This window comes from Protomyctophum bolini, assembly GCF_963924005.1.
Source record: "Protomyctophum bolini genome assembly, chromosome: 16".
NCBI classification, from domain to species: Eukaryota; Metazoa; Chordata; class Actinopteri; order Myctophiformes; family Myctophidae; genus Protomyctophum; species Protomyctophum bolini.
Window position 1 is genome coordinate 15,583,834 of NC_137877.1, and position 13,661 is coordinate 15,597,494.

The 13,661-nt window shown below is 44.1% G+C and overlaps 1 protein-coding gene across 7 annotated transcripts in view; it reads left to right on the top strand.

Annotated features, from left to right (window-relative positions):
• tns1b (tensin 1b) overlaps positions 1-13,661 on the top strand; it is a 271,361-nt gene that overhangs the window by 217,414 nt on the left and 40,286 nt on the right. For all 7 annotated transcript variants that reach the window (XM_080785765.1, XM_080785767.1, XM_080785771.1 and 4 more), the window contains one exon: positions 12,978-13,620. In XM_080785765.1, coding sequence (XP_080641891.1) covers positions 12,978-13,620 — 643 coding nt within the window. The remainder of the gene's footprint in view (positions 1-12,977; positions 13,621-13,661) is intronic.

Below are 13,661 nucleotides of genomic sequence, written 5' to 3' on the forward strand. Positions count from 1 at the left end.
TGTAGCGAACAGTCTTCCCATTTTGTGGCTACTATGGGTAACCATAGTCAGTCATAAAAACATATCGTCATCTCCAGATTCTAGCTGGCCGCACGTACAGTAACCCATCAAAGCCTGTACTAGTCTCCAGACCCCGACGAGAAGTGCATCAAAGCTACCCTCAGCTAGCATCCTGTGGGCCCACCGGATGGGAAACGACATGGCATTTACTGTAGTGCTTGTAGATTATTTTAGACAATTAGACAATTTGTGGTAAATGGTGCATTTATATAGCACTTTTATCCAAAGCGCTTTACATATAGATTGTGCATTAAATTCACCAATGCACACACCGATGGCAGTGGAAACCATGCACGGCACCAACCTGCACATCAGAAGCAAATTAGGGGTTCAGTGTCTTGCTCAAGGACACTTCGACACTAACTCTGGCGGAGGGAACATTTTTAACTCAAATCTTTGCTTCTGGAGGCGCCTGGAACAAAATATTTTGAGAAGGGGTATATATATACATATAAATGTATAGGTGTCCTACTGTCCTTGACGTTTGAGAACCACTGATATCAACACAGGTTTTCCGGAAAACAATTAGGATTTAGAAGGCATTGGTGGAATCGGCCTCAGGTCGGTTTTAATCTTGAAAAATTCGGTTTCATTGTGATACCAATAAATAGGAACTTAGGAAGTAATAATATGATAGTTCCATTGATTGCTCTTTCACTTTATCGAATAATCGAGGTGAGATAAAAAGTAATCAGTGTCGTGCCAAAATTGTGAAAATAGCCTATGTACATAGTACAAGCTCACAACGGACGCTTGAAGAACGGATGTTTTGAAAATGTTTTGATTTGATTTGGTGAGACCAGGTGTAAAAGTGTAAAGACCAGATTCTGGATCAAAACCATGCACTGTAGCCAAACTGAGTACAACAAGGGTACTCATAACCTCTAGAATCTAACCATCCTTTGATGGGCTAAGATGTGTTTCTCCATGGAGTGCTGTCACTATTGGCCCTTTGATTGCTTTTCCTGAGACCCAACAACGTCATTCAGGGTGAAACCTAACGCTGTGCAGGCTGGGATTCAGGGATTTAGTGTGCACATATTTCTTTGTGTCTGTGCATGCAGTGTAGGACAAAGTGCTTCAGTCATAGATACTCCTGGTCAAATATGACTGAACTACAAGTGGAAGTTGCTCAGTCAAATTTGTACTTTTAAAAAGAAGGCTAAAGCATTAAAAAGGAGGAAAACAATTACAGGCTCACAACACGATGCAACTTGTACAGCTTTTACAGTACATTGGCTATTTCTGTACTGTATGACAAAACTATACTTCACACTTAGACATCCAATGTGTTTCTATGGCTTTCTTCCAGACCATTGAGGCCTGGATGTTTGGACCAGCCTACACCCATAATCCTACATGCTGTACACTATGCAGTACACACACTACATCACACCATCTAAGGTGTAGCCAGATTTATAATGGACATCATTTTGCTCCTGCCTCTTCCAAAATGCCCACTTTCCCCTCCCCAATTCCAAACCAACTTGCCACTCTCGTAGACATTGATTCTGGTCTTTCTGTGATGTATATTTAATCGCCTCCAAGCAAAGTGTCCATTAAACTATAGAGAAGGTTCCTGCACTTATATTTGACTAGCTTAAGTGTTTTAGGGGCAGCATACTGGCAACGGCGGCATAATGTATGCTCTACTGTTTGACGTGCCACGCTTCTCCGCAATGGTGGAAAGTAACTATGTACATTAAACTTAAATGTTGTACTTATTTGAGTACATGTTCCACCACTGCTTCTCCATTCCGGGAAACTTTTTGTTCAAAAGATGGACAAGCTGGACCGTCCACACTCAAACTACCTGCATTTTTCCATTAGATTGATTAGTTATTTTTGGCATTTCAATTAGATGGTGGAACATTTCGATGATAATTATGCTGCGGACAGATTATTTATTTATACTGGAGGGGCAGAGCGGACGGCGCTCAATAAGCCATTGTGTACAAGAGCTCCGCGCGCGGCTGCACAATGACTTGTGAATAATCATCATAAATCTCAGTCTTACAGTAGCCTTCCACACTGACACATATTGGCATAGTGACCACATGGAGACGTTTAATTTCATTTACAAGGCCTGCTGCAGTGGAAAACAACCAAACTATGAATACAAGATAGGCTACACCCAATCCCCAAATTAATCCAAGTTATACACTGCACAATGCTCAACGTTCTTTTACGGCTTACTAGGCTGTGATTTATTATAATCTCCATAGCACAATAAAGGGATATATACACACACACATACGGGTCGGGTCATGCTGTGATGTGTTGTGAGCCTCGGATGGATAATCACCACCGCCGACAGTGCCGCATTTTTCAGAGATAACAGCGAAAGAAGATTCTACTTTTAATGGGACCCTATGGGTTGTGCGTGAATGCGTCATGGTGTTGCGGGTGACTAAGGCGTTGCCTATAGCAACCGGTTCAGGACATAAAGTTGTCTTTACTGGTGCCATTTCTGATCCATACAAAGCGATACAAAACGTATACGTCAATCGCAGACAACAGATGGCTATTTAAACACGTATACATCAATAGCAGACAATGTGTTAAATTGTCTCTGTCGGGTGGAAACCTCACGTGTCTAAAAGTGTTGGGCTACTTTTCAGCATTCAAAATTGTCTACTTTTGATGCTTTTGTTTGACACTGTAGTATGGTCAAAATAGGGTGTTAATTTACGAAAAAACACAAATAGTTAAATCTGGAGCTAAGAGGTTTCTGCCTGACAGCGACGGAATACAACTAATGCTTTCATCTTTCTTTTTCATTTATGTTCATCCGATCTGATCTATTATCTACTGTATGTCTCGGTTCTTTGTTCCTCTTCACCACTGACATTAATCCAGACCAGAGCAGCAGTTTTATGGGGTCACGCATAACCTATAAATCATTTACCGCACACTAGCATTATTATTGCCGTCGGAAGGGAAACCTTGTATGTCCAAAACCGTTGCTTTTCAGGAAGAAAAATATAAGAATAATAAACTTTTGATGCTTTTGTGTGACACCGTAGTATGATCAAGTGGGGCGTTCATTTACGATGTTATGGATATGGGAGGTTTCTGCCCGACAGTCAGCAACGATATGGAGATACAGTAAAACATTTGAAAACTTGAATTGGGACATTCCACACAATCAGTGCATTCTACTTTTGGCACTTTAAGTAGCCTACATTTTGATAACAATACGTTTGTACTGCTTCATGTCAAGTCAATTTAGAATTCCGGACGTTTACTTGTAACATGAGTACTTTCTACATTGCAGTATTGATACTTTTACTTACGTGAACCATGTGAATACTTTTTCCACCACTGCAATTAATAGTCCTAATTTGGTAACATGTCCTTGAGGCCTTCACTTAGACCAGACTCTGGCTGCAAAATCAATCGTTAAACCATTAACTCTGACCAAATAGGGCACCAGACTATACTTATGCAGTATACGCAGCATGATTGTACTGTAACCACAGCTTCTGACTATTCTACTCCCCTGGGACACTTGCAGTGGTGGAAAGTAACTGAGTACATTTACTTAGGTACTGTACTTGAGTAAAATGTTGAGGTATTTGTACTTTACTTGAGTATTTACAAATTCCCATGCATTTACTATTAGAGTTACTTTGTAGATTTGCATTATTATTACAAACCACAATGCATTCCGTGCAATCCACGAGTCACGATGCATTGTGAGCTTGTAGATTGTATATTTTCAAAATACTTTTATAACTTAAAATGGGACATGCTGCACAATGAGTACTTTTACTTTTGGTAGATTTTGATGACAATACTTTTGTACTTTTACTAGTATTTCTAGTATTTCTATATTGCAGTAGGCCTATTGATACTTTTACTTAAGTAAAACATTAAGAGTACTGTTGGTGGGTGTATTCTCATCACGCTATTAGAGGCTCATGGTGGGATGGGCCTGAGGGGACATTCCTGGGCCTGGGAGACGTTTTCATTCTTGTTTTTATTAATGGATCACTCGTGGCCAGTTTAGACGTGGACCCCCCACTGTTGTTTTGGAATGCCCACGCATGTCCACAAACACACGCATATATATACACGCTTGCGAGCACAGAGACACACAGACACACTCAACACAGGAATTCACACGCACGCACGCACGCACGCACGCACACACGCACACAGATGCGCACACAGATGCGCACACAGACGTTGCACACACAGAATGGTAAGCTGTGAGTTTCCGTTGAAAGCTGCTGGGGGGCAGTGTAGACTATTTCCTCCCTAAAGTGAATCTATTAGCACAGGGTGACAGTTCAAAGGTCAGGGGTCAAGGAGGGGGTTACAGAGTTTCAGTGAGCCTTCTGGCCCACAGGAACCCTAAATATCTGACCCAAAACACAGGCTCAATACTCTTTACACCTGCAGACACCTTTGGTGATTTCGTCGACTACAACTATGATGACAACTTTTCACTCTCAAAAACGGAAAAGAAACTAAGCTATGATGACTAAAACTAAGACTAAATAAATATACTGACAATTTCGTCAACAAATGTGACAGTTTCTGTGACCATCTGTCATGTGAAAGCAGGGAATCATAGCTTCAAATTGACATATTGTTTGTTCAGTTTGACCCACCAGTTTGGAAATATGGCTTATAGAGTAATCAGGAAACAGCGAGTTGAGAAAACAGGCTTGAAAGGTTCACTTCTGTGGAATCAACATATACACCTAGCTACATGTTTAAGCATTTATTTCATATTTACATGAAAGTGCTATTAACTCGTTTAACGTTTTTTCTGCTTCCTTTCTCAGTTAGTCTTGCCGCCATGACTGTCACAAATAATAATAACTAATAACTAGACGGAAATGTTTGAAAGGTACTTAGTGGAGAAGAGATGTATTAGATGGTATACAGTAGTCTGACAGGAATTGGGGATAGAGAGATGGAGTATGACACGCATAGCAAAAGTCGTCGGGATAGGGAATCGAACCTGCAACACGCTACCAGGCAGCCTAGGTACCTAGACCGCTACGCTATACCCACGCTATACCCACACACACGCACACGCACACGCACACACACGCACACGCACACGCACACGCACACACACACACACACACACACAGAGCTATATAGAAACATACATGTACAGTAAACATGTATTGTACACAGAGAAGGTTTTATTAACATAAAGGCATCATATTCACAATATTAAATATTGCTCTGCTACAAGTAAAAGCCTCTATTCCAAATCTAACTTGAGTAAAAGTAGAAAGGTATTGCCATTGAAATGTACTTATAGTAGTACAGACGTTTTCATTTTTTTTAAATAGCACGCACGCACACACACACGCACGCACACACACACACACACACACACACACACACACACACACACACACATACCAGCCCTCTTAGACACAAATAGGCTGTCCGTCCCGCCGTAAAAAGACCCAGTCAGAGGTGTGAAATATCAGATAGGGTTTCCTGTAGTACGAATGTGGGAACGTCCCTGATTGGCCGTAAGTCATCGGTATAATTATGGAAGGATGACTTAAAACGTGGGCCATTTCCTGACAGTTATCTAATGATATAGTCACGTTCTTTTCTAGACCAGTGAGTCTCAAGTTCATCTGACAACATCTGACAGTTATCTAATGATATAGTCACGTTCTTTTCTAGACCAGTGAGTCTCAAGTTCATCTGACAACATCTGACAGTTATCTAATGATATAGTCACGTTATTTTCTAGACCAGTGAGTCTCAAGTGGGACCTCCCCCCTCCTCCTCCTCCCATGGGTCCTTGAGGGGGTTCCAGCCAGGGAGGGTCCCCCTGCTAAATGATTGATAGTTAGGAACCAAATGTAGCCTATACCCTTAACAGGTCTGTATAACTCAGACCACGGACCCCCCATATCTCTCAGAGATATGGGGGGTCCGTGGTCCTAATGCATACCAGACAGGTGGTCCTTGAAATTAATCCATTAATACCAGGAAACCATGTCATTTTAGATTTGAGCTATTAGAGCAACATAAGTTTTTCAGAGAGAGAGAGAGAGAGAGAGAGAGAGAGAGAGAGCACAATGACAGATAGAGAAATTGAATTTTAGGAGGCATTTTGTAGAATCAGCCTCTGCAGGTTTTGATTGGTAGTGAGCGAGAGCACTCACTGCACTCTCTCCCTCTTTGGACTGTAAGCTCAGAATTGCTGCAGTTCACCACATACAGTACGATAACTACGATATGCTAGTTGCACTGCAACTGTGTGCCGTACTATACACTGTTGTACTAAAGTATGGGTACTGTATATTCATTGTGGATACTGTCGCTGTCGGGTAAACCTTGTTTTTTCATAAATGAATTCCCTATTGGATAATTTATCATATACCAGTTTTACACACAAGTGGCAAAAATAGCTGACATACAAGCTCACAACGTGTGGCATTTTAGAAAAAATCATGACATTCCCAAAATTGTCATGCCACGATGTAAGTTTTATACGTTTTATAGCTAGTTTTTAGTAATAGTTTTTGGTCGTGTGTGTGTGTGTGTGTGTGTGTGTGTGTGTGTGTGTCTGTAGGTTACATGTACTGTAACGTTGTCTTATGTCGTTATCAGCGTGAGAATGAGCAACGTTCCGCTCTGCACTTGTTCTAGTTGCGTTGTGGAATAGTAAAGCTACTGTCTTTTATGCTAATGGCTAAAGATGGCTAGGTGCAGATTTGCGCTCAATGCAGAAAGAGGAGTTTCCGTGGGAGAAAGTGCACTTAAGCGTGTGTGTGTGTGTGTGTGTGTGTGTGTGTGTGTGTGTATGCGTGCGTGCGTCTGTGCGTGCGTGCATGCGTGCGTGCGTGCATACACGCAGAGGTGGAAAGCAACTAGTATTCTAGTTATTGGAATTCAGCAGCTTCATCATGTCATTGCTTTTGGGCATGAATCTCTTATTTCCGTATTCTACATTTTTGTTTTTTTTCTCCGTAGAACTAACGCCCTACTTGATCATGCTACAACGTAACATAAAAGTATCAAAAGTAGCAGATCCACAAGCTTGTAGATCTGCAGCTTTTGCTATTTTTGAATTTGAATCCTGAAAAAGTAGCAGTTTTGAACATATGGTTTCCACCCTACAGACATGATGCACCATTTATGTAGCTCAAAGTTTGATGAAGTATTGTATTTGACTACTTTAGTTCTGCTGTTACTACAGTAGGCTGTCACAATCAGCAGGAGGAGTTTGTTTTAATATCTATTCTCTCAAAAGAAAAGGTTTGGCAAATGTTGACCCCAGAATAGATCTATATTTCTTTAAACAGCTCTCGATTAATTGATTCATATTGAAAATGGTAGATTAGTCACTTAAAAAAACGGTCGATAGTTGCAGCCCTATTCACTTCATTATAGATCACAGTGCACTGGAAAAGCAGCGTGTGATCTGTGTTTTTGCGTCACTTCTCCTGTGCTGTGCTCTGTGAAAGCTTCTGTTTTCTCCATCTGTGTGAAGCAGGGTGGGGCTCTATCCTCACTTCCTCGCTGAGAGAGAGAGAGGAGAGAGACAGAGAGAGAGAGAGGGAGCTCGTTAAACCTCAGCTTGCTCGCTCTTTCCATTACACGACTGTTCAGCACAAGTTGCCTGAAGGCTAGGAGCTTGTGTGTGTGTGTGTGTGTGTGTGTGTGTGTGTGTGTGTGTGTGTGTGTGTGTGTGTACGTACAGTATACGTACGTACATATGTATGTATGTACAGCACTGAAAGACTGTGAGCTTTGGAACTGTTTTCCAAAATATATTTAAGTAATTTGTTTTTGGTAAATTCGGTGCAGGATAGTTACTGATGTTTACTTCCATGAATGTGTGCATAGTATGCATTTGTTTCACGAGAGAGGAGAGAGATAAGCCGTGATTTCATAAAAACCAAACGTCCACATGTGCAAAATCGTGCCTGGAACTTCACGTTGTCAAGATGTGAATAACGGATCAACAACACAATAAACACATCAACACCACATACTCAAAGCGCTGCATGGCAAAATCCTTGCTGTCGATCTGTCCATGTACGAATTCTCTGAGTTGACCTCGCTTTCAGTACCTGTCCCAGTCCGTATTGCCCAGAAACAAAAAATGTGCCCATTTTTAGGGAGACACGCTCACGGTCTCTCGGGTCACACGGACCAGTTCTTCAGACTGGGGATTTAAGCCGGCTCAACTTGAGGACCTCACTGGAAGACAAGAGGGACCGCGAAAAATACTTAATCCATGGAATAAGTGTCAGAGGCATACAATATGGATAGGAAGTGGGCGTGAGAGAGTGCCCGAGCCAATCTTGCGACTGTCAGATTTCACACTCTGGACCCCCCCCCCTCTCTCTCTCTCTCTCTCTCTTTCTCACACACACTCAGTCTTTTACATACATCATCACCCCCCTCCCCCCCACCCCAGAGACATCGACTCATAGGCTGTTGAGATAGACCTCCCACACACACACACACACACACACACACACACACACACACATTCAACAACACTGCCGCTCACAAACACACACAGCAGCAGCAGCCGCAGCTGACTTGAGTCTCTGAAGGTTCCCGGCAGTCGAGCTAAGCCAGACACTCTTCTGATCCGTCCGACAACACAAACCGAGTCACTATCCAGGAGTAGGAGGAGGGGGCAGAGGAGACCGCTCTCCCCAACCGCCCATGCCGCCAACCTACCCATCCATGGCGCTCGTAATCCCTTAAACTTTCCGTCCCAGGGGGCTTTTACCACTTTAGTTTGGGACTCGTCCGTCTTTTTTCCCGCACAGGTAGGGGAATCTTCCCTTTTTTCCTTTTCTTCATCATGGTGTTGCTTGTTTTCTGCTGTCCCGCGCCGCGAAGGTCCCGGTTCGTATCCGCCGCATGTGCTTCTCCACGCTTGAGGGTGAAGGATGTAAATTGAGCCGTTTGGGGTGGGTGGCTGGGCTGCTGCTTCTGCCATGGAGGCAGGTGATTAGAGAAAGGTGCTGAAATAGAGAGGGGCGAGGAAGGGTGGTCTCAGATCCGCTTTCATGACTTTATGTTATGTCTATGTTTGTCAGCGATGCTCCGCTCAGTCCGCTGGCCGCGTCCGTCTGTGCAGACGCGTCCCTCCTCGATCGTGACACTCGAGTAGTTTCACGAGGCAATAAAGGGGTGAGGTAAGTTATAAATGTGCAGTGATGACTTTCTCTGGAGCAGCTGGTCTTGGCACGGCTCACTTTTTTTTTTCGGGGGAGGGAAAAAAATAAACATTGTGAGTACTTGTCTTATAATAGAATAAGGACTATCAAATATAGATGTATCAAGCTGCATATTATAGCAAGCTATCTATCCATGGCTCTGAGCAGTGAAGTTATGCTGACAGTAGTACACCCACACCAGCACGCTTTCCCGTTTTGCACATCGGAACGTTTACCTGACACTTTCTCAAAGTTGGGTTCCAGCTCATTGAGGGGGGTTCCAAATGGACCCTTACAGCTCTGTAACTGTATGGCGGTCCTAATTAGCCGGGAAAGCATCTGTTATTTTAGATTTTTGCGTTGCCTATTCAGAAATCTCTTTTAACTACATATATCTTTTAAATCTTTATCTTTTACACTTCTTCGGTCCTTGACAGATGATGGTGTCCATGGCATAATCATATAAAAATCAGGTGTGAGAACCCCTGTTCCAGATCAACGTACAGAGCAGTATTGTGTGTTTACACTTGGACATTCTTGTTATCGATCCGTGCACTTTAGGTGACAGGACAAGTTGTCGGAACAGTCCACGCGTTGCCATCCAAGTTTGCTCGGGGCCCAGCCGATTTGGACCTGTCGGCTACCTGGCTCGTGAACATGCATGCACGTACGCACACGCACGCACACACACACACACACACACACACACACACACACACACACACACACACACACACACACACACACACGTCTTTGTGTTCGTTCGATCTTTGTGCAAATCTTTGTGCAACTCCACTGCCGACTGTATAAATCTGATCTGTGCATCATATGTCATCACATGCGTTATGAGGGATTTATGGAAACTTCCATGCCAGAGGAAAGAGGGATTATCTGATTGAGTGTGCTTTTTTGTGTGAAGTAAATTTCTGACCTCAAAGACAAATTAGAGGAGTGAGTGAACACACAACGAAATATATACTTTTCTCCAAAACCTTTACCAAAAATGTTCAAAAATAGCAAATAATATTTTCACTATTTGTCATACAATGAAGTACATACGTAGGACTGTAGTTTGAACAGTTATATTTTATAGAACTGATGCGTCAGCTCTCAGCTTGACATTTTGGCATTTTGATGTCCTTGTCCACCATGCCTCACAGCAGCGTATCGAAACCGCCTCCGCGTTGGTCCCTCCGTTCCGCGGATGAGCTTTACTCCTCCAAACCACACTCACCCAGCTCTCATCCAATGAGCTTTACTCCTCCAAACCACACTCACCCAGCTCTCATCCAATGAGCTTTACTCCTCCAAACCACACTCACCCAGCTCTCATCCAATGAGCTTTACTCCTCCAAACCACACTCACCCAGCTCTCATCCACTGCCTGACACGATGCTCTGCAATGTGCCGTGACATCTGGCAACGATCCCTCATGTCTATGCAGTGGTGGAAGATGTAGCCTACTCACTCAAGTTTTTACTTAAAAGTAAAAGTATCAATCAATACTGCAATATAGAGCTCTAGTCTGTTACAAGTAAAAGTCCGGAAATTCAAAATATACTTGAGTAAAAGTATGACTTTATCGCGATTTATTGGCATAAAAATGTACCAAATGTAAAAGTATACTCATTATGCAGAATGTGTCATGTGTCAAATTTTTTATGTATAAAATCATTTAGCAAATTGCAGATCTTCAAGCTCACAATGCGCCACATTGTGAGCTTGTAGGTCGGCTATTTTCAAATGAATTAAATGTATATAGGGTTCATATTCATGTAAAAATGTATGTTTTGTAATAATAATCATAATCTACAAAGTAACTAGTAACTAAAGTTTTCAAATAAATGTAGTGGAGTAAAAGTAGGCTACAATATTTGCCTCTGATGTGGAGTAGCAGTAAAAGTATTGGAAATTGAAAATACTCAATTAAAGTACAAATACCTCACAATTGTACTTAAGTGCAGTACTTAAAAGTAAAGGTGGTTGCACACTGGACACGTTTTGTTTGGAAAACCGACAGAGAAACGCAGCAAAAAATCCGAAAAACGTGCTCTGTGTGCAGGAACCTTAAATGTACTATTTTACTAGAGTAAAAGTACAAATGTTTTGGCATATATATATATACTGTATATATCGCTGCTAGGTCAGGGTGAGAAACCTTATCTCCATTTTTCTTTTTCTTTTTGACAGAGACAATATACTTCAAAGTGGGTGGTGTGGGAGTTTGTGTGATAGACCTGTGTGAAGTGTGAGAAAACTAAAGTGTTGCATCATAGACAGTCTCAAGTTTGGATTGTAAGATTTGATGTCTAAATTCCCTCTCCAGGGGTAGACTGGCAAATCATGGCGACAAGGAAACAGTGATAGTTATGTTAGTGTCATATGTGGTTTGACGCGCACGCGTGTGCAAGTGTGTGTGTATTGTTTTATTTGGATTCTCAGGGGACAGGAAATGCCTCGAGGCCTTTCCTTACAGTGAGGCAGATTTTTCCAGGCATGACTCAGTCATGCCTCTTGGTCGGGGCTATCCCCTCTATCCTCCACTAAGGTGGAAGTGGACACTGGACACATGGGTGTGGTTCTTGCGTGTGTGCCTGCGTTCACACATGTGTGACAGTTCTTGACTTGTGTGTGTGGGTGTGTGTGCACGTGTGTGTGTGTGTGTGTGTGTGTGTGTGTGTGTGTGTGCGTGCGTGCGCGCAATGTGCATTCTAGAGTTGTCAGCGTGACATGCAGCTCGATAAACATAAGTGATCAAGAAGTATGGGTTGCAACATATAATCAAACAAATCGATTCAATCAATTATACGGAGAAAAAAAAAGATAATCGATTAGTTAATAAAATAATTGATTGATAATCTAACCCTATTATGTCATTATACAGAAGTGTCTCAAAACATAGTGGACAATGGACTTAGGTGATCTTTAAGTTCAAGTTCCGATCTGATGCGACACATTGTGAGCATGTAGATCTGCCATTTTCCCTTTTTTTCCACGACAACATTGTGCGGCACAGTATAGATCTGCATCAATTGTGGGGGTCCTTCTTCAGCCTACTGAAGTATAAATAATGGCTAGTTGCAGCCCTACCAGAAAGCCATTCCACCGCAGACCATGCCAGTGTTTCTCATGATGGCTGCAGTGGATCAGCAGAGCTGTTGGTTAGAGAGGTGGCAGTGGATCAGCAGAGCTGTTGGTTAGAGAGGTGGCAGTGGATCAGCAGAGCTGTTGGTTAGAGAGGTGGCAGTGGATCAGCAGAGCTGTTGGTTAGAGAGGTGGCAGTGGATCAGCAGAGCTGTTGGTTAGAGAGGTGGCAGTGGATCAGCAGAGCTGTTGGTTAGAGAGAGCGAGGCAGGGCTGCTGTGATTTCACCCCTTTTTCCGCAGCGCATGCCACAGAACCCAGCTCATTTCCTGAGGCTGGCAGGCACTAGGCAGCAGAGTATACTAGAGGCAACACTGCAGCCAGCCTCCACTACACTATGGTTAATGCCCTCATAGTATGGGATAGTCTCTCTCTCTCTCTCTCTCTCTCTCTCTCTCTTCCTAGCTGCTGTTAGATTTGGAAATTCATGTCAAGGACCCGCAACTTGTATTTGGCCAGGTTCCCCAACGACAACACTGGTAATCAGATGGCTGTCATACGGTACTTTATCTTAGCGTATAATCAAGTTTTAACAAGCCTATCTGTCATTGTGCTCTCTCTCTCTCTCTCTCTCTCTCTCTCTCTCTCTCTCACCAGAGGTGGTCCACACTGAAGGCCCGCTGGACGGCAGCCTCTACGCCAAAGTCCGCAAAAAGGAGTCCGTGGCCGCGGAGGAGGAGGAGGGGGCGGTGACCGCCAACGGCCTCCCGCCCACCACCGCCGCAGACCACGCCCTGTCGGTGAGCAGCGACTCGGGGAACTCCACCGCCTCCATCAAGACCGACCGCACCGATGACGCGGCGGCCGTCGCCCTCGCCGCCCCTCTGGCAGCAGCAGCGCCAGTGAGTCAGACGCAGGTCCCCGCCTCGGAGGGGGAGGAGCCCACGGACCCCGCCCCCCACCACGAGGCCCCGTCCGCCCAGTCGCAACCCATCAGTCCTCAGGAGAAACAGGAGCTGGAGCAGCTGCTGAGCGGCCTGGAGGGGCCCATGCACCGGCAGGGCTACCTCCCGCCGGCCCCCGCCTCGGTGGCGGGGGTGCTCCACCTGGTGCCCGCCCAGGTGCACGTGAACGGCCACCACACCGACGGCGTGGACCGCGAGACGGACATACTGGACGACGACGAGCTGCCCAACAGAGGCCAGGAGGAGGCCAACAACAACAGCGTGGACAGCCTGGGCACCTTCTCCTCGTCCACGGAGGAGGGCCGGAGCGCCACGCCGGCCGACCTGTACTACCGGTAAGGCATATATCATTACCCAGGTATGAACATGGGCAATA